Source organism: Sorex araneus, chromosome 2 (genome assembly GCF_027595985.1).
Source record: "Sorex araneus isolate mSorAra2 chromosome 2, mSorAra2.pri, whole genome shotgun sequence".
NCBI classification, from domain to species: Eukaryota; Metazoa; Chordata; class Mammalia; order Eulipotyphla; family Soricidae; genus Sorex; species Sorex araneus.
Genome location: NC_073303.1, coordinates 270,432,939 through 270,458,116, shown reverse-complemented (window position 1 = coordinate 270,458,116; position 25,178 = coordinate 270,432,939). Strand labels below are relative to the sequence as shown.

The 25,178-nt window shown below is 47.1% G+C and overlaps 1 protein-coding gene across 2 annotated transcripts in view; it reads left to right on the top strand.

Moving 5' to 3' along the window:
- PLOD2 (procollagen-lysine,2-oxoglutarate 5-dioxygenase 2) overlaps window positions 1-25,178 on the top strand; it is an 81,000-nt gene that overhangs the window by 28,227 nt on the left and 27,595 nt on the right. For both annotated transcript variants that reach the window (XM_055128624.1, XM_055128623.1), the window contains exons 2-7: window positions 9,160-9,251; window positions 10,361-10,497; window positions 14,202-14,365; window positions 18,526-18,638; window positions 19,672-19,735; window positions 20,720-20,817. In XM_055128624.1, coding sequence (XP_054984599.1) covers window positions 9,160-9,251; window positions 10,361-10,497; window positions 14,202-14,365; window positions 18,526-18,638; window positions 19,672-19,735; window positions 20,720-20,817 — 668 coding nt within the window. The remainder of the gene's footprint in view (window positions 1-9,159; window positions 9,252-10,360; window positions 10,498-14,201; window positions 14,366-18,525; window positions 18,639-19,671; window positions 19,736-20,719; window positions 20,818-25,178) is intronic.

Here is a 25,178-nt window from a genome sequence, read left to right as displayed (position 1 = left end):
TGGGCCTTCTGGAGCTTTCCTGGCATTTTGTATTTTCCTGTCTCGAATGTTCTATGCCCTGCCACCCGCCTCCCCAATACATGCTGAAATCCCAACCCTAGTAGGCGATAGGATCAGAAGTTGGGGGCGTGGCCTGTGCTTAAGGCACTAGACTCTGCCCAAGTGGGGAGTTTGCTCTGCTAGAGGGACCCCTGGAGACCCCGGACCCCTCCAACACTCTGAGGCCATTTGCTCTGGCCGGGATGGGGAGAGGCCTTGTTCAGAACCAGACTGCTGGGGCGCAGTTCTCAGCCGAGAGCCCCCAGTTCTTCTGCTAAAAATGAACACCCAGGCCTCGTTCTCAGTTTCCGACTCTAGCCTGATGATCGTCCAGCGCTCACGGAGAAGCGCCGCTCGTTTGGATGCTTCTGGGAGCAGGGGTCTCCTCTGGGTGCTATGCAGAGTGCTTTGAAAGCCACTCGCTTCGGGGAACTCCTGAGCGTTATTCATGACCCTTTGGATTCTGTCTGGACGTTGGGTCCTCCACCCAGCTCCAGGAACCCCAGCGGATGAGCTAAATGTGTGAGTCTGTGATTGGAAAACATGAGCCCCCCCAAGGGAAAGCAGAACATTTAGACAATTTAAAAATAGCATGTACGTGTACACAGCACATGTGCACAGCTGCAGAGAATAAAAAGGTTAAGGCGTGTGCTGTGGGGGCGAGTGGCTGGTGATAATGATAAACCGGCAGTGGTCGAGCTTAGCGTCCTTCCCTGTCTGAGGCCCTGGGTTCAAGCCTTGTCCCCCCTCGCCACTCCCCATCTGAATTCAGTATTTCCCAGTGAAGAAGCAGCATGGTAATTCGGTAGCTTTCTGGGCACCTGGGTTTTCCTGCTGTTTTTAATCTTACAATGAGATGGACATTTTTCTTGCAATAAGAATATGTCCATTGGGGGCTGGAGCAATAGCACAGCGGGTAGGGCGTTTGCCTTGCATGCGGCTGACCCGGGTTCGATTCCCAGCATCCCATATGGTCCCCTGAGCACCACCAGGAGTAATTCCTGAGTGCAGAGCCAGGAGTAACCCCTGTGCATCACCAGGTGTGACCTGAAAAGAAAAAGAAAAAAAAGAATATGTCCATTACAATTGGAATAATTGGAGAATCGGGGGCACTAGACTCTGCCCGAGTGGGGAGTTTGCTCTGAATTCCGGGTGTAGGGGATGCTGACCTCAGCATCGTGCCCCCACCTCTCTCTGTCTCTCCTGGAACTCCTCCCCCTCCCCTTCTCCCAGTGCTCACACTGCCGGTGGGATGGGAGTGGTGGGGAGGACCATCTCCTCCTGATTTCACCATTCCCGACTCAAAAAAAAAATGTCGCAGTGATTTGCCGACCTGCAAGTGAGAGGGTTTCGAGGCTCCCCCAGCACCCCTTCTGCCGCACCCCTCCCCTCCCCACCCTCTCTGCCTCGGCACAGAAGCTCAGTTCTGCACACCAGTTCTCAGGTGCTGCTGCCTTTGCCGTTATTATTATTATTTTTTAACGCCCGTGCTGTGTGTCTTCATGTTCCAGCCGTGAGAGAGCACGGTGTGTTGGGGAACAGTTTTTCCCATTGTGCCCGGACACGTTGCACACGGGTCGGGCAGACACGGGGCGAAGGGTGACGGGCGCGCAGAGAAACCACTCAGGAGGCAGCTGGTGGCCGCTCACTTTATTGCCAGATACACACGTGTTTCATAGGGGGTCTCGTCTGGAGAGGGTGGTCCGATCACATGAAGTTCAGCATGACTGACCCGTCCCCTCTCCAACTCTGCTTTCCCCCAGCCCATCCCAATCAGGGCAGACGCTGCATTTAGGAACGACTCGCTAAGCGTAGGTGACAATCCTTGGGGTTTGGGTGAGACTCAAGGCCGGACACCTGGTGCTTGTTGCTGCGCCCAGACGTTCCCTGCCGGGCCACTCTGCAGGGACAGGGCCTACGTGCTATGCGGGGACAGATCTTACCCGCTCTGGCACCTCTTACCATGCTCCACAACGGGTGCGCCTGTGCCTCCCCTCCCGGGACTCTGCAGACCCACCCGCACTGCAGCCAGTTGCACGGGGTCATCTGTGCTTGTGGCCAAGCTGCATCCTCGGTGCTGGACCCTCGGTGGGTCTGGGTCTGGGCGACTATCAATTGGGCCATCCTGAGCCTGCGAACCTTCGTGGCTTTTCTCCTCTCCTCTCCTCTCCTCTCCTCTCCTCTCCTCTCCTCTCCTCTCCTCTCCTCTCCTCTCCTCTCCTCTCCTCTCCTCTCCTCTCCTCTCCTCTCCTCTCCTCTCCTCTCCTCTCCTCTCCTCTCCTCTCCTCTCCCCTCCCCTCCCCTCCCCTCCCCTCCCCTCCCCTCCCCTCCTCTCCTCTCCCCTCCTCTCCCCTCCTCTCCTCTCCTCTTCTCTCCCCTCCTCTCCCCTCCTCTCCCCTCCCCTCCCCTCCCCTCCCCTCCCCCCCTCTCCTCATTTCCTCCCCTGCCCTCCCCTGCCCTCTCCTCCCCTCCCCTTCCCTCCCCTCTCCTCTCCTCCCCTCCTCTCTCCTTCCTTCCCTTCCCTTCCCTTCCCCCTCCCCTTCCCTCCCCTCTCTACCCCTCCCCTCCCCTTCCCACCCCTCCCCTCCCCTCTCCTTCCCTCTCCTCACCTCCTCTGCCCTCCCCTCCCCTTCCCTCCTCTTCCCTTTCCCTTCTTTTCTTTTCTTTTGTTACACCCAGCGATGCACAGGGGTTACTCCTGGCTCATGCACTCACACCCGGTGATGCACAGGGGTTACTCCTGGCTCATGCACTCAGTAATTACTCCTGGCAGTGCTTGGGGGACCATATGGGATGCTGGGAATCGAACTCGGGTCAGCCACTTGCAAGGCAAACGCCCTCCCTGCTGTGCTCTCTTTCCAGCCCCCCTCGTGGCTTTTCTGATCAGTTTTCTGATCAGAGTCCGTTGGCGTGGAGGCAAAGAAGTGCCGTGGCTGGGTTCCCTGGACGCTCGCGTATTGTTTTCTGAGACGGACTCCGTTGTGGCCCACAGAACAGGGGATGACCTGTGTCCCGCCCACGCTCCCACATCCCATCTGCTTCCCATCTGCCTCAGTCCCAGGTGGCCCAGGGAGGCCAGACATCTGTCCGTGCCAGCCGGTGTGGCCGTGTTCCCAGTGCCGTAACAGCACGGCTCCCATGTTCCTTTCTGCTTCTCTAAGTATTCCCACTCCCGTTCCTTTCCCTTTTCCTGCAGAAATGCTTTTCAGACGTCTCCTTGGCACGGCTGTCGCTCAGGGTTCTCCCTGTTTGAAGTGATGCAGTGAATTGCACTGGAGGAATCTTTTTTTTTGGTCAGGAATTTATTTAAACGGTTCCGCAAAGTACAAGTTTTTTTCTTGTCACCTGCCACTGTGACTTTGGTGCTGCATGGAGAGCATTTGGGGGACTTGGTGCTTGTCACAGTGATAGGATCGGGCCTGGAGACCCAGAAGACCCAGGCTTCCAGTCCCTGGGGATACCTAGATCAGGTCTGGGGGAGCCACAGGCTCAGACACGGCCTCAGTTTCCCCTGGGGCTTGGTTAGCTCACGAGGCCCCAGTTTCCGTGCAAGGGAACTGAGTCTCAGTGTGTGGCGGGGCCGAGTCCCTAGAGTGCATGCAGTATACACGGTCACTGCCTCTTCTCCAGCGCCTTGGAGAGTTGCTGTATGTCTGCCGCCTCGCCTTTGTTGGCCCCAAACCAGTTGGAACCATGGCACTGCTTTCATGCAAAGGCCATCTGGAAGCTGCTGGTTGGGCATCCCCAGGACCACCCAGGGGCCCCAGTTCAGCATAGAGGCTTGCGGGGTGGAGGGGGAGGGGGGCTGCATCCAGTGATGCTCTTGGCTTGTCTGCTCCCAGCGAATGTCTCCCCGGCAGAAGCACCTAGGGGAGACGGACCCTCCGGGCCGTGCCTGACGTCCATCAGGCTGCTCCCCGAGCACTCACAGAGGGTCTGCGCCACTGCCCCACCCACCAGTTGGGACACCCCCTGGGAAACGGATTGTGACAACGCATGGGAGACCCAGTGCTGGTCACCTCTGCAGGCTGTAACTAGGTGGCAAATGTCCAGATGTCCACGCAGACACAGTGTTTGCACAGTGGACACGGTCAGTGTTTCTTATCTGGAAACGATGAGACGCTTCCCCAGGGCAGCTCCCGGGGGGCCAGCCAAGACCAGACCCGAGTCCAGGTTCTTCCTAAGATGCAGCTGCCCGGCTCGCCCCCTTCTCTCCTTACTGTACAAGGAGTTAAACGTCGTAAAACTTGTTTCTGGGCTCTTGACCTCTCACTATGTCAGCACGTAATGGGCTCCAAGGAATCGCCTGAGTTCCACGTGTGGCTTTGCTCGGACCTTCCTGGCTGACGTTGATTCTGAACATCACTGTTTGTTACTAGTTCAATGCCGTTTTTTATTTTTCTTACGTGAGTTGGAGGTAAGAATGCTAATAAATCGCTGAGGCACTTTGTTGACTGTGTTTGTTCATGCATGAGAAAAATAAACATCACTTGGCCCTGAATCTCCTGATTGAGCTCAGTCTTACTATGGGCTAAACACCGTGATAGATCCTGGGGGCAGAGCACTGAGCCACAAAGCCTCCCCCTTTCTAGAACTTACCGTCTAACCCACAAATGAACATGTAATTAGAACTAGGGCTAAGAGCTTGGAAGGATGCAGAGTGCACATGTCTCGTGGACACTCGTCTGTGCCAGTAAGTGCGGGACAGGTCTCCCTGCTAAATGACCAATGTCTCACACCTGCAGATTGGCCTCCAGTAGCTACTCAGACCAGGAGGGACAGGAGGTGGTCTGGGACAGTCTCTTCGGGGGTGAGCAAGCAGGCTAGTGTGGGTGGAGGAGATTGCTGGATGGAGCTGGTGCTAAGAGTTGGGCAGGCAAGGGTTTGGGGAAGACCCCCACGTTGGGTTTCGATTGGAGCAGGTGGGGGGGCCTAGAGGGGCTGTTGCAGAAACCTGAGCGTCCCATTGATTGTAACATGACTTAGCACTGTGGTGGGTTTGTAGAATGAGAGGCGGACAGCCACTTGAGGAAGGGCATCTGTGGTTACTTGCTCGAATAGTTGAACCTTTTTTTTTTTTTGCTTTTGGGGTCACACCCGGCGATGCTTAGGGGTTACTCCTGGCTCTGCACTCAGGAATTACCCCTGGCGGTGCTCAGGGGACCATGTGGGATGCTGGGAATCGAACCTGGGTCGGCCGCGTGCAAGGCAAATGCCCTACCTGCTGTGCTATTGCTCCAGCCCTGAATAGTTGTACCTTTTAATCTCAAACTTATTTTGCTGGCCAGCATTATAAAATCTGGAGGGTTAGATAAAATAATGTGGTTCTTTTTTTAAAAAAAATTTTGTTTTTATTTTATCGCATCACTGAGAGATAGAGCATCACAAAGCTGTTGTTGATTGGGTTTCAGTCATTGTTAGGAAAAATGAGGCCATGAAATCTGTCTGTAACTGGATGGACTTGGAGAGTATCATGCTGAGTGAAGTGAGTCAGGAGAGGGACAGATAGTGACTGCATTCACTTGTGGGATAAATATATGAAAAGAACAGTATGAAACTAATATCCAAGGCCAGGAAAAATGGGCCAAGAGGACCGGCCAATGGTTAGAAATTACCGCAAGGGCGTGGGAGGTGAAGGGACGTCAAAATTACGTGGTTCTTGAATGGACCAATCTGGTATAGACGAGAATGGAATGGATTGTAACCATTCTGGAATCTGCACACCGATTAGTGTGAATAACTTTCGCTACTCCCACAGCACTAGACATTTTGGGGGTATTTTCTAAAGGTGAAAAAAGACGTTTGGTTTTTCTGTTTATTGCTGCGATTTTTCCTGGATGCTTGGTAGTTTTCATGTATCACCCTATATATATGAGGTACTTACTGCCCCTGCAAACAGTGTTAATCTGTCTTCTAGTGGACTCAGATGGAGGACAAAGAATTGCTTTAGCCACTACTGAGCTTCTGTGTGACTTTGCCTTGAAACTATTGTGGGTCGGCATTGGTGTTGGTCATGGTGCATGAGAACTATTATGGAGTCAGTTTCTTTAGATTATCTTCCTCTGTTGTTTTAATCATGTAGGTTGGATTGGCTAAGGTACAAATTCTAGTTATTAGGATTTTTTTTTGTCATAAAATTCCTAATGATTGAAGTATGGGAGGTGGAGGAAGATCACCTCCCCCCCCACACACAAACTATTTTTTTTTTTTTTTTGCTTTTTGGGTCACACCCGGCGATGCACAAGGGTTACTCCTGGTTCATGCACTCAGGAATTACTCCTGGCGGTGCTCAGGGACCATATGGGATGCTGGGATTCGAACCCGGGTTGGCCGCGTGCAAGGCAGACGCCCTACCCACTGTGCTATCACTCCAGTCCCCACACACAAACTATTTCGAATGACCATCTCATCTTTTATTTTTCCTTATATGGTTTAGACTGTTATTAAAGATCTATCTTGAGTATTTTTCTGATATTTTCTGACTGGAAGATAAGGGACTATACATACACTTGAGCTCCTTTATGGTGGTTGGAATCTCAGTGACTGCGTATGAAATGAACCCATTTTCCTCTTATGTTGTCATTTTTACTTTGTTGTTGTCTTCCTCTGTTGCTTCCCTTCTTCTTTATTTTTTGGGGGGTCACACCTGGCAATGCTCAGGGGTTACTCCTGGCTCTGCACTCAGGAATCACTCCTGGCAGTGCTCGGGGGACCCTATGGGATGCTGGGAACCAAACCTGGGTTGGCCGCGTGCAAGGCAAACGCCCTCCCCACTGTGCTATCACTCCAGCCTCTGCTGCTTCCTTCTTGCCTCAAACAACTTTAAAACAAATCACTGACGTTTTCCCCCCTCTGGATAAATATCAGTGTTTTTAACTTATGAAGACCTTTCCAAATGCAAACCTGCATCCAAAACAATAACTTCTTGTATGATGAAGTATCCAATTAGTGTTTCAATGTACAGAATTTCAGCTTTTTGGAGTTAGTGTGACAAGTGAGGATTCTACTCAAGTCTGTAGTTCACATCCGGTTTATTCTCCCAGTTCTGTCCGAATCCCCAGCAGCTCTGCCCCCCCTTTTTGTACCCTTTTTGTCTTTCACTGTACAAGTCTTTTGTCTGTTCTGCTTCTATTTGGAAACTCGAGTGAATTTTAGTGAAATGAAAAATATTTGTCACATTTAAGTTCATTATTTTGACAAGCATTGTCCATACATGGAATGACTCGGGCCTTTGGATTGGTCGGGAAGATTCTGTGAATGTACATGTCAAGACTTTATTTTTAAATTTTATTTTTTAAAAAAACCTTTTTTGGTGTTTTTCACTACTTCTGACATTGAGTAAGATGTAACTATTGTACTAGTAATGATCCCCAAGAGCAGATAAGAGGAAACAGATGTTTATGTGGAATACTATTAAGCAAACTTTCCTTCGGCAAAATGAATATTTATGATAGGGGTGTGGTCTTTTGTAATGAGCAATAGCACTGACAACAAGATTCCTTCTTTGGCGCAGGATTCTAGACTTTGCCAGACTACACATTTTCAGTTTTGCCTGCTGAGTCACTGGGTTAGGTAACATTTATGTCTGCCTTGAGTCTGGACCACGCTACTTTTCCTATTAAGGATGTTGAAACGCTTGCTGTTCACTTTATACTGCAAATGCTAAGTGTGAAACACGCCATCCTGACACAGTTTGAACTGTTGGCTCCTTAGGATTTATGGGGGGAAAAATATTCAGCTGTCTTTGAAGAGTCATTTTATGACAGAGAAAAGGGATTTAAAAAACTTATGCCCAGGGGCTGGAGCGACAGTATAGCGGGTAGGGCATTTGCCTTGCCAGGGGTAACTCTGAGTGCAGAGCCAGGAGTGACCCCTGTGCACCCGCCAGGTATGACCCGAAAAGGAAAAAAAAAAGCCCAACTATGCCCAATGCTCACTGGTAAAGGGATTGGTGTTGGTACAATGGACGACGGAAACTCAATCTTAAATATCTCTGTAGTTCATGGTAATTGAATTTGAAAAAAAAAAGACCATGGGTCAATGCCTGTGAGTCACACACTCGAATCTCTGCACTGTCTCTCCGACGGTCTGAAAGGAATGCTTGAGAGAGACTAATGTCACATTGGACAGCTTCGATGAAAATTATTTTTTGGGATTTTTTTTGAGGGGGGGCACACCCAGCTCTGTTCATGGCTTATTCCTGGCTCTGCACTTAGGAATCACTCCTGGTGATCTTGGGGGGAAGAGAGTGGGATGTCAGGGATCGAACCTGGGTCAGCTGTGTGCAAGGCAAATGCCCCACCCACTGTACTGTCTCTCTGGCCCCCAATGAAAATGATTTTAATGGAAATTTGTCTTGGGTCTCTATTTCTCAGAATTTGTAAGAAATTAGCCCCCTTCATGGATGAATTTTCCTTTTTAATTAATTTTTTTCTGTATGGGTATTACATTTTCAAATTATCCTCCCCTCCTCCCGCCAAGTTTCTTGGAGTCATATGAGATGGGCTGTAAATGATTCCCACACAACTCTTTATTGCTGTGACTTGCCCCATGTACTATTACTCTGCCTCCTATTTTTTAATTTTATTTTTCAAAAATTACTGAAGGGGATCTAAATGCTGCAGTCATTTGTAATACTATGGTTAGATTGCATCTCTAATATTTGCTCCCAATTTATGTTAATTCATTCTGAAAGATCAGAATCTGTGTCAGGACTAGATCTTTCATTATTTACCTCACTCATGAGCTCACCAGAGCATATACTGAAACAGTGGTAGAGATGGCACTGGAGCTGTCGGACTCGATCATGTCCAGGAGAGTCTGTCTTCACAGTTTGACAGTGTGCAGTCGCTGCAGTGATTGTCTTGGTGTTGAAATTCTCCGAGGAGAGCATGCTCTGCCTTAAATCTTACTGCACCTTCTACCGTAATTCATCCAAACTGGTAGTGTGCCGTGTGGCAGGCTAGAACTCATTTGAATCGACTTTGGTTTTCAGCAGCTCTCGGCTCAACCCGTATGCAAAGTGACAGGAACATACCCTTAGATTTACGGTCTAACAATTCAGGTCGCCGTGAAGCAGGTCTAGAGGTACCATCTCATGTCATCTCTTTGTCTTTGCAGATAAATTATTAGTCATCACTGTAGCAACCAAAGAAAGTGATGGATTCCATCGATTCATGCAGTCTGCCAAATACTTCAACTACACTGTGAAGGTATGGTGTCTTCTTCAATGCTGTCTTCTTCAATACTCAGTTATGATGCTACACAGTATCTCCTACTGACACGCTACTGATTCCATGTATAAACCTTATGAGGTAGAGAATTATTGGACCGTGAGTAAGGTAAACTTGCCCAGGAAGTTATGAAGTATCAATTTTTTGGGGGGGGTCACACCCATCAAAAAGGGGTTACTCCTGGCTTTGTACTCAGGAATTACTCCTGGTGGTGCTCGGGGACCGTATGGGATGCTGGGAATCGAACCTGGGTTGGCCGCGTGCAAGGCAAACGCCCTACCTGCTGTGCTATCACTCCAGCCCCTGAAGTATCAAATCTTGGACCCCAGCTCCACTCACAATCCCTTTTGTTTCAGTGGGCAACTCCCCGAAGTGCCTTACCCAAGGGTCCCTGAACTTGGTACAGATTTTCTGCCACGTTGAGAAATGCTAAGAAAGATTCCTTCATGTTCGATTTCAGCTTAGACCAAACAAACAGAAATAAAGAGAAATACTTCCTGTGATCCTTTCCCCCCACCGTTCTTTCCCCTCATCTCTCCGGATTAAATCAGCCTCATTTGAAAGGGCTGATGTGGGGGGGTGTCTCTCGGGGGGGGGGGGGGTTGAGTTGTACTAAGGGATTAGGCTGGACCTTGACCTTGAGTTTGTTTTGTTCTATTTTGCTCTGGGGCACCGTGACATGATAGAGCATTTCATGAGTGGTTCATGTGTCACCGTGACATGATAGAGCATTTCATGAGTGGTTCATGTGTCACTGTGACATGATAGAGCATTTCATGAGTGGTTCATGTGTCACTGTGACAATGATAGAGCATTTCATAGTGGTTCATGTGTCACCGTGACATGATAGAGCATTTCATGAGTGGTTCATGTGTCACCGTGACATGATAGAGCATTTCATGGGTGGGTCATGTGTCACCGTGACATCATAGAGCATTTCATGAGTGGTTCATGTGTCACCGTGACATGATAGAGCGTTTCATGAGTGGTTCATGTGTGGCACTCTGCACACGGCCCCTGGCTTCTGGTCCTTATGATCCCGTCTTAGTCTGAGTTTTCCTTCAGTGGGGCGTTGGTTTCCTTCACAGGTGCTTGGTCAAGGAGAGGAGTGGCGAGGTGGGTCGGGGGTGAACAGCATCGGAGGCGGCCAGAAGGTGAGATTACTGAAGGAAGAGATGGAGCGCTTGGCCGGACAGGAGGACCTGGTCGTGCTCTTCACTGAATGGTGAGTGAGGTGACCTGGGTCTGGATGTCTCCCTGTGTCTCTCTGACGTTATTTCTAACAGAACCGAGAGGACCTGGGGAAGGGGATTTAGTTTGACCTGGGTTTGATCCCCAAAACCTTATCTCGTCCCCTAAGCACTGTCTGAGATGGACTAAATGCCAAATCAAACCAAACTAAAACCTTATTTGTCAAGGGTTTGGATCCCTTTAAAACAAAATAAACACTGTAGCTTTCCTTTTGAAAAAGCTCCAACTTTTTTTTTTTGGGGGGGGTCACACCCGGCAATGCACAGGGATCATTCCTGGCTCATGCACTCAGGAATTACCCCTGGCGGTGCTCAGGGGACCATATGGGATGCTGGGATTCGAACCCGGGTCGGCCACGTGCAAGGCAAACACCCTACCCACTGTGCTATCACTCCAGCCCCAAAAAAGCACCAACTTTTAAAACATTTATTTCAAACTGCAGTTGTGTGTGTGTGTGTGTGTGTATGTTGTGTGTTTGCAATAGTTTGTAAACCTGACATTCTCTTCTTGATGAGGTTGTCAATAAATACAACGAATTTGGTGATTTTTTTTCCTTAAAACTTTTGTTTTTATTCTAGAATTAACCTATTTCTATAATTTATAAAAGGAAATGGATAGAGTTCAGTAATTTTGAACTAGTTTCAAAATAGTTATGGGGACAAATTCTTGGGGACAAATTAAATAGGGACCTATGATTTGGTAGCTGCAGATTCCTTTATGTTAAGAAATTGTTCCAAAATGATTTCATAAGTCATCATCATCATCAAAGTAAGTCAACATTTTTGTTTTTATAATGTAGTATGTTGCAGTACTTTTAGAATTGCCTTGAATATAATTCGAAAAGAAAATTCTCATCGCGTTAAAGGCATATGGCTGGTTCTACTTACTATGTAATGAGCGGTTTTCTTTTGAATAGCAGTATAAAGCAGCATGAAAGAAATATGCTTTTGTTATTATGAGCAAGTGAGCCACACTAAGTATCCTCACAAACTTGTTTTTTGTTGGACATAGTAAACAGACCAGCAGAATCCAGATCCCAAAACAAACATGTGTGGAACACTTTTAGAGATCAGATAAACTTCTAATAAACACTGTGGTTATTTATTTTTCTTGTTCACATAAGAAGTTTTTATAAGAATAGTGGAAAGTAAATCCAGGGCAGTTACTTTGAATTTGATTTTGAAAGAGCAGAAAATAACATTTTTGGGGCTCACTGAAAATGTATTAATTCGGTACACTACCTTTCGAGAGAGCTTGGTGGAAGTTTCTTTCCTCACCACAGGGAGTATCTGCTCAAGGATTGAATTTACAGAGGTAACAAATGGGAGCAGTAAGGAAACTGACCTTCTAGAAACAGGATTAATAACTCACGTTACAATAGAAAAATTGATAGAGAATTTTAAAATGACAAAGTGAAGCTGTTATTTTGGTAGTTTTTAAAAGATATTTCTGTTTGGGAGACTTGTCCAGGACAAGTAAACATTGAAAAAGGAAGACCGATTCATCACTTGAATATTGGCCACTAGCTTCTGTGACTATCTCGTGTGATTTTGTCTGTTAGCTAAGCTTCAGATCTGTGTCACAATAAGTTGTCAGTTATTGTGTGCTTTGTGTAGTAGAATTGTGCATGCACATGTGTGTGTTGCACGAATTTACATATTGTTATGGAAAATCACAAGGAATCAAGCACTAGATAACAGTAATTTGCATTATAAGAAGGGAAACAGGCTTTGCAAGAGGGATAAATTCTCTGGATACTTTGAAACAATTTTTGCAGATAGTTTTTCTTTGGTCACATGGGGAAATAAAATAATAGAGGTGGGAAAGCATCCAGATTTTCTCAATGCCAAAGATTGAACTTATTTAAAAGTGGAATTTTGATTAGAAACCTTGAAGAAAGGGTTGCTTCTGTTCTTTGCTATATGTCAGCCAACGTTTGTTTATTTTGGCTTCCAGTTTGATATTATTTTGCTGAAAAAAGTGTTCTAGGGCAGATTTTTCATTTTGCATTCATCGTACACATCTAGGGCACAAAATGTGGGCTAGACATCAACATAGCACAGCTGATAAGGGATAAACATGCCTCTAGGAATTCTTTCATACAAATTATGCAAGTAAAAGTAAACAGACATATCTTGTGTGTCTTCAAAACAAACTTTGAATATTAGTACAATCTCTCGAGTCATTTACATTCCTGTTTTATTGCATCATTTTCCTAATTGTGAAAATTTTAGCTTTGATAATTTTGTTATTATAAGTAGTATAATTTATGTGAGTTAATCCTCTAGCTTACCAGGTCTTATTTGCATTGTATGAAGTAAACATTTCCTACCTCTCATAACTGGGTATTCGCCCAGGATACCCGCATCTTAGATCCTCTTACAATTCATTCATCAGGTCGAGCTAAGGTTTCCCAAAATGCTCTGTAGCACTGACATCTCGTTGTTCATTTTTTTGGTCTTTATATATATATCTTTACATGTATATACATATATATCTGGTGGTTCAGATACATACATAACCCCCAGCTCTGCACCCCAGTGTGCCCGGCCCCTGGCACCTGCTGCTATTGGTCTTCCTAGTACAGCAGCCAATTCATTTGAGAACAATTTTTGTTTCATGGCCTGCATGCATCTTTTAATTAGGCTGTTTTGAGTTTGTGCTGCCAGAGTAATTTCAGTAGAAAAGCTCTCTGGACCTTTGAGAAACTTTAAGTTCAGTGCCCTTGCAGGGAGCACTTGAACTCAGAAACAAAACTGTAACTAGAATGAAGTGAGAACGTTCTGTGTCTCACCTCTTCTAGTCAAGGCTGGGTTTCTTGCGTGTGTTAGGTGAAGATAGTTTTGTCGTCTTATGTTGCCTTCAGATAATTGCCCTTTGCTGTAAGGGTGCAATGCTTGCTAATAAAGTGCTAAGTGATGAAAAAGTTGGTGCCACCTCTCCTTGGCAAGCTATGATTTCTGTTTAATAGCGAATGACATAGATTTAGTCTGTTTCACAAGGTAGCAGAGAGAGAAAACACTTCCCCAAGTGGGTATTTGGGGCCGGAGGGGTAGCCAAGCAGGTAAGGCCCTTGCCTGGCACGTGACTGACATGGATTTCCTCTGTGGCACTGAGTGTAGACACCACATGCTCTGTGGCGTACTGTTCCCCAGACCCCACCAGGAGCAAACCCTGAGCACAGAGTCAGGAGTGAGTCCTGAGCCCCACCAGATGTGATCCCTAAGCACAGAGCCAGGAGTAAGCTCCGAGCACTGCCAGGAGTGGCCCCCAAACTGAAAAACTAAGAACAAAAATAAAATTGGTATTCATTGCTTATTGCTCCCTGCCCTTTTCTGCCCATTTGGGCCCTGTCTCCTGTCACGAGCGTCTCTGCCAAAGTGTCTTTCCTTAGGGCATGTCCTGTGCCTTCTCAGAGCTACCCAGAAAACCAGTCCAGTTTCCTATTCTGTAAAATTATCTCAACACCCGGTAAGAAGACGAACCAATTGGGGAAACAGAATTCTAAAGGAGTCCTATGGGGAAAATCAGTATTAATGAGAAAGTAAAAGAGATGCACAACATGTGTCTGAAAACATCATTTTCAAAATTGTGTTGGATTCTTAGCTCTGACCTTCACTGGCTGCTGAAGTTTTGGTCCATTTGCCTAAAGAGTATTTTGCAACTTTTCTTAAACAGCTTTGATGTCATATTTGCTGGTGGTCCAGAAGAAGTTCTCAAGAAATTTCAAAAGTCAAACCACAAAGTGGTCTTTGCGGCAGATGGGATTCTATGGCCCGACAAAAGACTAGCGGACAAGTACCCCGTGGTGCACATTGGAAAACGTTACCTTAATTCAGGAGGTGAGTAAGAAGGTGCTGGGCGGGGAGCGGGGGGGGGGGGAGTAAATCTGCCCTTATAAAGCAGGAGGGAGATCAGTGTTCAATTCCCAGCTGCTTGTGGTCTGCCAGGAGCAACCCCTGAGCACCGAACCCAGAGTCACCCCTGAGATCACTGGGTGTGGGTGTGAGCCTCCGTCCCCAAAGGAAAAGCAGTGCAAGTTATAGTATAAATATTGATGAAGTAACCTACCCTTCCTAGGTAGCTGTAGACATGAGGTTTTAATTAACCGTATTCTTAGTGCCAGGAAAAAGTAAAATCATTGTAAAGTGCATAGTGCATTTCATAGCCAGCCACTCCTTTCCCCCTGTGCTCCATTCACAGTGCTCCAGGCGCTCTCATCGAGGCACTGTATGTGCTCCCAGGTTCACTCTGTGAGTGAGGAAATCCGTGCTCCCAGATTTAAGTAACTTTGTCTGAAAACATTCAGTTATTCAATGAAAAGTAACATGGATTAGATGTTCTGAACGTGGTTTCATCAAGAAATTTCTAAGTAAGAAAAAGCGGTCAGGTTTTCCCTTATTTTGGAAAAATGCCCTTCTCCATTACAGTCCTGCCGATTTAAAATGAAGGTTTTTACTTAATTTTACCTGTTTCGAATGTATTCATCTATGAGTGCCGTACCTGGAAATGAGCTGTGTAAAAGAGTCACCATGAATTATGTGGCTATAACTAAAGTCCAGCATTAGCTCTGGTGCTATAGATTCAAGGGACGACAAAAAAAAAAAAAAAAAAAAGGTCCCATTTCCAGTTGCCCTTTAGAAGAAATACGGTAAAATTTGACTTTGGATGTCATGACCATTCTAACATGTTTCCCCTGGGCTGAGGTTAATGTAAGCATACAGCTAGATGCCGTGACCAAGTACGATGGGGACACGGTGAAGGAACAAGTTGGGGCACGTCGGGTGGCCGTTGCAAGCTGTGTTCGAGCAGACCTCGGCCAGCTCTGGGAGGGCCGTTGGCACTCTGCTCTGCGTTGACAGCCTGAGCTCAGGCTCCCGAGTGCTGAGACTTCGACAGGCACTTGGTCGTGCCAGACGTGCTCAGTTCCTTTTCTCTCCACCTGCACTTCATCTGAGCTCCCCAGCTCCATAGTTGGGCCTTGGAGCTTGGTCGGCCCCTTCCAAGGTCACGGGGCTGAGTTCCGGTTATGCCACTTTGTTTCCCCGCCCTTTCCTCTTCTCTGTCTGTCTGTCATTCACTGTTTGGAGATCTCTTGACCCGTTTTTCTGACATTCTGTCAGCTTTGCATTTTGACTGACCTGTGCAAGGAAGAGCCAGGGCCTTGGGTTGCTCCCTGTCACCCGCTGCCTCAACCTCTCTCCTGCTTGAATTACCTGTCCAGGCTCTCCCAACACTCCCCCCCCCCCCAAAGACTGCTCTTTCTGGGATTTTGTTGTTAATTTCCCACTTATTTGCACCCAATGGTTTACAGAGTTATTCCCGATACATTTGTTACAGGCATTCTGTATTCCGACACCAATCCCACCATTCCCCCCACCATTGTCCCGGGAATTCCATTGTCCCCAGAATCCCAGCCCCTCCCCTCCCAGCCTACCCTCTCTCTTAGCAGGAACAAAGTAATTCATTTTATATTGCACGTTACAACTAAATGGCTAATGGAACTAGGCAAAAATACCTCTGCAAAAGAAACTTTGTGACAATGGTTGTAACACAGCATAATTGTAACACAGGTACAGTCATTAGCAACCCTTGTGTGAGGGTTGCTAAGCTGCTGGTTGCTTGTTGAGCCTTCTGGTTTAACGTTTTTGTTTACTGAGCTTGGGTGGCTTCTAGTTACTTTCTGATCTACATTGTCAGTAATATCCTTTCTGGGATGTCAGGATGGTGAAGTTTGGAGGTGTTGCGTGGCTACACTGTGACCACATAGTCCAGGATGTTCCACTGGGCTATGAGTTTGTGTGGTTGTGGGATGTGGGTGTGGTTGCTGGAGTTCTGGAAGTGTGAGTGGATGGGGAAGGCTAGGCTGCTCTCTCTCATGGTACTCTCTGAGCCCTTGAATTGTGGGTGGATGCTCCCTCCATCTCCAAATTCTAATACAAGACCTTGTAACACGGGGCTAGTGCTTTATCACACCCCTTAGCCTGACATGGTTTGAAAATCATCTTGCTGTGGACCCTCTGCAAAACATGTTATCTTCCCTTTAGTAATGAACATGATACAGAAATAAAGTGAAATATTATATACAGCTTCAACTACTGATGTTGGTCACCGGGAATTTAGAAAATTTCTGAAATCTAAATTTCAGCAAATGGGCAAAGGACTGTGGAAAGAAGCAAAACCATAGCAATTAAGTGCCCTGTGAGTAGATTCATTTGAGGAAAAGGTAGAGAATGTGGAGGTCAAAGTGCACACGAGTCACACCCAGCTCTGTTTAGGATTTACACTCTGCTCTGCTTTCAGGCCATTTCTAGTGGGGCTGGGGGAAGGGGAGCATTTGTGGCATCAGAGATCAAACCCAGGTCAGCCAGCGCAAGGCAAGCACCTTAACCACTGTGCTATCTCTCAAGACCCTGTGCCTTACCTTTCATGGAGCTGACCCCGCTTCACCCCAGAACCACACTTGGCCCCTTGAGTACCACCAGGGGTACCACCCTCCAACCCCACAAAAAAAGAGATAGTGAAATCATACATGGTCACCAAAAACTGTCTTATGCTTCTGCACTCAACATTATCAAGAGATGGTAGAAAATCATAGTATGTTCAATAAAATGTGTATGTAATTTCATGGGTGACATTGAGAATAATTTAAAGGGGTGCAGTTGTTTGATATATCATTTTATTTAAAAAATATATCTATAGGCAGAGTTAATATGTCTCTTTCAGGTAAAATTTTAGAATGTTCAAACCATTATTGGTCTAAAACACTAGAACAGTTTGACTGAAAAATATAGATCAGATGTAATATATATCAGATGCATTGAAAATATATAGTCTCCTTTTTTGTAGGATGCTTAAATGCACGGAAAGGGAAGAAAGAGGATAGATTTTTGAAAAATAATATGAACCATAGGAGTTGTTATGTGTTGCTTCTCTGATATCATCTTCCTTGTTTAAAGGTAGTCATAGGAATTTTAAAATGCACTCCACTGCATGATTTCGTGTTTTGTAGGAATAATAAAAATTGAGTAACCAGTGGATGTGTTAGACATGCTTTAGTTGTGTCTTGTTTTCTATAAAGGTCCAATACTACTCCTGGACTTTTTTCTGTCGATGGTCACCCTTTCCCCTTTTCACTCATGAGGGGTATAATCTTTTTGAGGTAAATAATAAATAATTTTGAGGTTAAGGCTGTAGTTGTCCTTTTAGTTTACGGCAGTAAAATCGGTCTCTTAAAAAGTACTACATGTCATTGTAACATAGCAACTTGGATGCCTTTCTGGAATTCAGAAGTACCCTGGAAGAAGGAAAAAATGATACTTTTGTCTGTATCTTTTCTAGACAACTGGTGTTGGCAAGTTTCATGCTTATGTTTTATGGCCAAGGAGAACAATCCAATTTTAGACTTCTTTCTTCAGACTGCGACAAACAAAACTGAGCCAGAAAATGGTTTAACTGGCACCATAATGATAGCTCAAGTGAAGAAAAAATTCTAAAGTGCCCCAGACACAAAATTTCTTGGGGCTGTGTAGTCAGTGACAAATCCAACATTCCATTGATTACGATAGCCTCTCTGACACTGACATTAAAACCACTGTAATAGAGATTTCATTTTTTTTTTTTTTAGAAATTGTGACTCTTCTACAAAGAATCCAAGGAGAACATTTGAGAATTTTGAGAGAGTTAGGAGAGAAAACTCATTATTTCCCTAGTGACTGTTTTTCCCTTTAGGTGTTTTGGAAAATAATTATTTCCTTTTGTACCAATGAAGTTGAAGACTGGTTTGAAGTTGGTAGCAAACTTAAATCTACTGTAGTTTGTAGATGAAACAAATGCCATCCAATAGCTTAACTTTTCTCATAGTGAGCTGTGAAATCCCACCCTATGAACTCAGCCTAATAACTTTACAAATCTGTAATTAATCCAATTCACATAGAGACATGGTTTGAGTCTGTCGCAGGAGTTTGGGTCTTCACTAAATTCTCTTTCTGCTTTCATGCAGGATTTATCGGTTATGCACCTTCCATCCACCGTATAGTTCAACAGTGGAATCTGCAGGATAATGATGATGACCAGCTGTTTTACACTAAGATTTACATTGATCCACTAAAGAGGGTATGTAATCACTTCTATTTTCTGTGTAACCTCCTTGTTCAAGATGACTACCAGGGCTCCAGCCATCGCATCCATCTTCCTGGCACTTAACAGTGCTCAGGGCTTCCTCCTGGCTCTGTGCTCAGGGATCACTCCTAGCAGGGCTCGAGGGAACATATGTGGTGCCAGGAGTCAAACCCAGGTCAGCCCCATGCGAGGCGAGCCCCCTACCCCCTGTACTATCGCTCTGTCCTGTGCTTTCTGGTGAGAGCTGTCTCTCATGGTTCACACGCAGCACCCACCTTGCCTTGTGTCATGTAGTGAGGCAGGGAGGGTGGTTAGAGGAGGAGTGGGGGGAAAGAGGGATCTTGGGAGGGCTCCAGCTGCTTCTGCAGGGCCCCGACTCTCACTGATTCCAGTTTAACCCCAGTTAACTCCCAGAGTTTCCATCCGCACATACCAGGACATCGGCAGTCAGAACTTAGGCATGCGCAGGGCTGGGGAGAAGGTAAACATTCCTTCCACACGGCATCATAAGACGGCCTTAGGGATACTAGGACGAGCGAAAAACCTAGCTGGAAGCTGGTGTCCAAATAACCTGCCGCGGAGTAGAGCAGATGGAGTCTTAGGCTGCAGCGGGTTGCTCGCAGACCTGTGCTGCAGTCAGCGGGCGCTGGGGTACGGCGCTCACACAGGTCGGTGTCTCTGCCCAGATGCCCTGGCCCATGCAGCAGCCGCCACAGACCTACCTGGGTCCTGCACCAGCGGAGGGGGGCACGGCCCAGCTGGGGGATGGTCGGGCTCACATCTGCTAGCAGTCCCCTGGTGCCAGCTGCCCCAGAGGGGATACGTGTGGCTCTGAGAGTGCCCCATGGATGCTCCCCGTGGCCTTGGTCCCCTGCCAGGTCTACACTGGCTTTCTGCTGGTGTTCCTGCAGAATGCCGTTGCGAGTGTTCGCGTAGGGAATCTCCTGGGGCCCTCCCCAGACTGGAGAGGCGTGCTGGGTTCTTGGCTCTTTGTCCTCCTCACGCCCGTCTTGGTTCTTGCTTTCAGGAAGCCATCAACATCACCTTGGATCACAAGTGCAGGATTTTCCAGACCCTAAACGGAGCTGTAGGTATGCTTCCCGAGTCAGACCCGGCGGCCCGGGGCTGCAAACGATAACGCACACCTGTTCCCAGCGCGCTCCTCTTGGGGCCGCACTTTGAGGCCATGGTTTAGGTCCTTGGCCGTTTTTCAGATGTCCTGAACTGGAGCTTAGTGTGGTATTCTTAAATATGAGTAGTTCGAGTCATTCGCTAAGGCTGGAGGGACACAAAGCTGTGTCTTTGGCTTCAGGTGGCTGTATTTATGAATTATAGCTCAGTGTGATGTATTATTAGTACGGTCTGTGTTAGAAATTACCTAGGATTATTGGTATATTGAGTATTTTACATACCTGGAAAATAGTGGGTGCAAGACATCTGTACCAGTTAAAGTATGTGTGTGTTTGTGATTGTGATTGTGTTCACTTATGCTTGGTCTGTGAATTAGACATTCACCTGATACAAATGCATTAATGCATGAACAATTAATACAAATGCATCAATGTTTTAATACATTTAAAACAAGATGCATCCACTCATTAGTGCTTTCACCTGCTTGTTGTAGACTACACCTTCCCTCTTTCTTCCACCCAAACTCATTAGTGCAGGAATACTTGGAAAATTAAAAAAGTATCTAAGCTCCATGCTTAGATCACTAGTATCTTCGTAATAACCTTGCTGGAGGCCTGCAGTGGCCCATTTTACAGATGAGTAGGTAGAGACAGTGGTATCACTCATGCAGAATAATATCACTGCATAAGGCAGAGATGGGCTTATGAGGTTGCTGCTAGCCCTCAGACCCCTCCATGCTGGCTTCATGATTCCGTTCATGGGGGCAGGCAGGGAAGGGGGAGTGCATGAGGTACATGAATCTGGGTCATCCTGTAGTTGGGGATCTGCAGGGCAGAGCAGAAGGAACCATGTACCCGAGAGGTCTTAGCTGCAGGCGGGGATGTTTGTGTGTGCAAACAGATAAGTTCTATGTTCTCAAAGCCCGCGTTTGCTTTCTAACCCAGATGAAGTCGTTCTGAAATTTGAAAATGGCAAAGCCAGAGCGAAGAATACATTTTACGAAACATTACCCGTGGCGCTGAACGGGAACGGACCTACCAAGGTGAGTGGCATGTCGTCGCTTTATTCCTCAGAGACAGACTGGGGGTGGGGTGGGGGGGGGCAGATGTCACCTGACCTGTCCCTGCTGCTCCCCTCGCCTCGTCCTACTGTCTGTAAGAAGCTAGAATCCGGGAGTGATTTGCTGGCTTGATCTTTTAGCCAGTGGAATACGGTCCATTCAGATCCGTCAGAGTGATGATTCTTCCTCAGCTGCGTGATTGTATTCTATCCAGTACTGAGTAATCACATAATATCTAGCTGAAAAGCGAATCCCAGCTCCCTAGTGAAGGGGAAACGCTCTGAAGAGGGCTTGTCAAGGGCTAAGAAGGATCATGTTTGACCCGAATCACTGATTTCTGAGTTAACGTGTGTGGTGGTGAAACTCGCATTTATTTATTATGCTAGTGGCTTTATTATTTATTATGCTGGTGGCTTGTAGTTTACAAAGACTTACTTGGTATGATACAATTTTGGATGTTTTATTTTGCTTTTTAAAATATATAGTAGAGGGGCTGGAGCAATAGCACAGCGGGTAGGGCGTTTGCCTTGCACGCGGCCTACCCGGGTTTGATTCCCAGCATCCCATATGGTCCCCTACCAGGGGACCAGGGGTAATTCCTGAGTGTAGAGCCAGGAGTGACCCCTGAGCATCGCTGGGTGTGACCCAAAAAGCAATATATATATATATATATATATATATTAGAACTGAGCTTGCTGAAGATGGGATTGATTGCAACATTTGCCTGCAGGTTGGCATTGCGGCGTCTGCGTTGTCTCAGTGTAGAGGTAGACACATGGAATCGCTGTTTCTTGGTAGAAAGCCACTCCCGCATCAGGGCGTCTTCGTGGACAGTGCTCATACCCACTGTGCTTTCCAAACGGTGTCTCTCCTGCTGTTCTCAGGGGACCGTGTGGTGCTGGGGAGCGAGCCTGGGTCTCTGAGGTGCGAAGCGTGCACCGTATCCAGGTGTTTCTCCACCTTCCAGACCTGTGGGCCACTCCCCGCCTGCATGCCCGTCCGTGGACCGGCCCTTCCAGCTGGTGCTGCCCACCCGTGGCTATCCGCCTTCTGCCACCCGGGGCCCTGTGGTGGCAGACCATTGCTCTGGCCTATTGAGCTGTCGCCCCAGCTTTTTGATTTTTCTGTTTGGGGGCTACATTTCGCCCTGCTCAGGGCTTACGCCTGGCTCTGTGCTAAGGAATCACTCCTGGCAGTGCTTGGGGATGCCGGGAATCGAACCCAGGTCAGCCGCATGCAAGGCAAGTGCCCTCCCCACTGTACTATCACACAAGCCCCGCATTTTTTTCTCAACTGGACACGGTGTGCAGGTTGGGGGCGCGTGATTCATGCTGTCAGGTGGTTTGTGGTTGTCTGTCATTTTCTATACACATTGCTGGGTGACTCGCTTTCCTTCTCGAATGCGAGCAAACCCATAATGCGGCTAATTTGCAAAACCTTCCGTGAGTGTCTGCACGTTCCCTGCAGATCTGAATAGCCACTTGGTAGATCCGTCTTTGTGCCCCATGAAGGCGTGACCTTCTAGGCCGCCCTCTCTTCCATCCGCCGGGCCAGCCTGGGTTTTGTTCTGGCTCCGTGATTGAAGAGCGTTTCTTCTGGCTTCTGTGCATGGCAGTGTAGTGTGTTTTTCTCAGGGTCCGAGCCATCTTCCTTAGCTTGGTGGCTGTCATCACCAGCTGTAGCTTGGAACGCGGTGACATTTCTCACTTGTATCACTTCCTCCATGTGCTTAGCTCTCGAGTTCCAGATGGATTCATGGATTCATTGATTTTTATTTCGGGGCCCCACCTCCCTGTGCTCTGCACTCAGGGATCACTCCTCGCCAGTGCTCGGGGACCCTGTGGGGTACCAGGGATCGAACCCAAGCCAGCTCTTTCAAGCCCAACCTGATGTTGGGATGTACTCACCCGCCCAGTTCTGGTTCTCCACTTTTCTTGCGAGGCTCTTCAAACGTTTTGTTTGCTGCCTCTGTTACCCGTTGACCAGCCCAGCCCCTTCCACACTCCTAACTCTAGGTCCGTCCACCTACCCACATTTCTCAGCCTTCCTCAACCTCAGTCCTGCCATGTGGGATATTTTCTAGCTTTGCAGAAATATCCCATTTTCCTCCATCGGCAGGTCCTCCTCTGCCTCAAGAATTTCACTCATTCTGGAATTCCCTCTTACTCCTGGTGGCCTGCTCATCTGTCAGGAATCAGTTTGGCCTTTACAAAGCTTTAGGGATATTTTATTATATTTTAGGGGTCTCCCAGGTGATGCTCTGGGAACCTAGGGAGCACCCCCAGTATTCTTGGCCCTCTGGGCCAGTGGATGTGGTGCTGCTCCCACCCTCCAGTGCTCCAGGTGACTTCAGCCACCCTAGGGGTACCTGGGGACCTCCAGGGCCACACCTGGTGGTGAGCCGGGCCTTGGGGATCCACCCACTGCCTCATCCCCATCTGCTGTTGACCCCTTAGCACCTCCATGTCCCCCCTGCTCTGCCTCCCCAACCCTGCACCACTGTTCTCTTGTCGAGTCTAAGTGTTTGTTTGGGGTTGATTGTTTATGTGCTTATTTCCTTGATATTCTGTTAGTAGCACTGTCTTCCCGTTGTTCATCGATTTACTTGAGAGGGCACCAGTAATGTCTCCATGGTGAGACATGTTACTGTTTTTGGCATATTGAATACGCCAAGGGTAGCTTGCCAGGCTCTACCTTGCGGGTGGGATATTCTCGGTGGCTTACTGGACTCTCTGAGAGGGGGTATTTGCCTTGCACGCGGCCGACCTGGGTTCGATTTCTCTGTCGATTTGATTCTGTTAGTAGATGAATGAAATCATACAGTATATATGCATCATATATATATATTTTTTCCTGCTGATTTATTTCATGGGCTGGAGCGATAGCATAGTGGGTAGGGCATTTGCTTTGCATGCAGCTGACCCAGGTTTGATTCCTCTATCCCTCTCTGAGAGTATCCCCGCCTGCATGTCAGAGCCAGGCAAGCTACCTGTGGCGTATTCGATATGCCAAAAACAGTAACAACAAATCTCACAATGGAGACGTTACTGTTGCCTGCTTGAGAAAATCGATGAGCAATGGGATGACAGTGATGGCAGTGACAATGACAGATTTATTTCACATATTCTTCAAAGTCCACCCATGTTGAAATGTCAAGATCTCATCATTTTTTATAATAGTTTTGTAGAATTGCGGTGTGTATTGACACATCTTTATCTGCTCATCCGTCCCTGGCGCTTAGGCTGCTTCCACACCTTGATTCGAGGAAATAGTGGTGCATGTTTCTGCTCAAGTTCAATATCCATTTTCATTGCATGAGTGCTGCGAAGATTGCCGGATCATGTAGAAGTCCTAACTGGAATTTTTCTACTATATTCGACACCAGCTTATGTTCCCAGCACCAGTACACCTGGGTTTCTTTTTTCTCTCTTTTTGTCTCTGTTCCCTCTAATCCTTTTTGTTTCTTGTCCAGTGGAAGCCGTTTAGACTGAGGACAGGATGGAAGTCATTTAGACTTGTGGACAGTTAAATCTCATCGTGGGTTTGATTTGCATTTTCCTAATAACAGATGATACAGAATTTCTTTCCATATGTCAGTCGGCCATATGGTGTGTCTTCTTTGGTAAAACGCTAATTTAGAATTTTTGCTGTTTTGTTTTTGTTTTTTAATTTTCTTTTTTTTTATTGAATCACCATAGAAAATATTACAAAGCTTTCAGGTTTAATTCTCAGCCACTCAATGATTAGACCCCTATCCCTTCACCAGTGCACATGTTCCACCACCAAGAACCCCAGTATAACCCCCTATCCCGCCCCCTCCCCACCTGTGTGGCTAATGATCTTCACTTTATTCTCTCTATACTTTGAATACATTCAGTATTTCAACAGAAAAGTCACTATGATTATTTGGAATTTTTCCCCAACAATCAAGCCTGCTGAAAAGGCATCATTTGATAATCTGTTTTCCATTGCTGAGAATGAAGAATATATGAGCTGGCGTGGTTGTGACCGCGGCCGCACGGTTTTGGATTTCTGATATTTTAGCTCATTTCACAGTTTAGATGCAGCATTTCTTTCTTTTTTTTTTTTTTTTTGCTTTTTGGATCACACTGGGCGATGCACAGGGGTTACTCCTGGCTCTGCACTCAGGAATTACCACTGGCGGTGCTCAGGGGACCATATGGGATGCTGGGAATCGAACCGGGGTCAGCCGTGTGCAAGGCAAACGCCCTCCCCGCTGTGCTATTGCTCCAGCCCCTAGATGCATTTCTGTAAGAAGCCACTGGGTGCCAAAATGGGTTAGTAGACCTCCAAGATCATCGTCTTTAAGGAGCAGAGGAGCC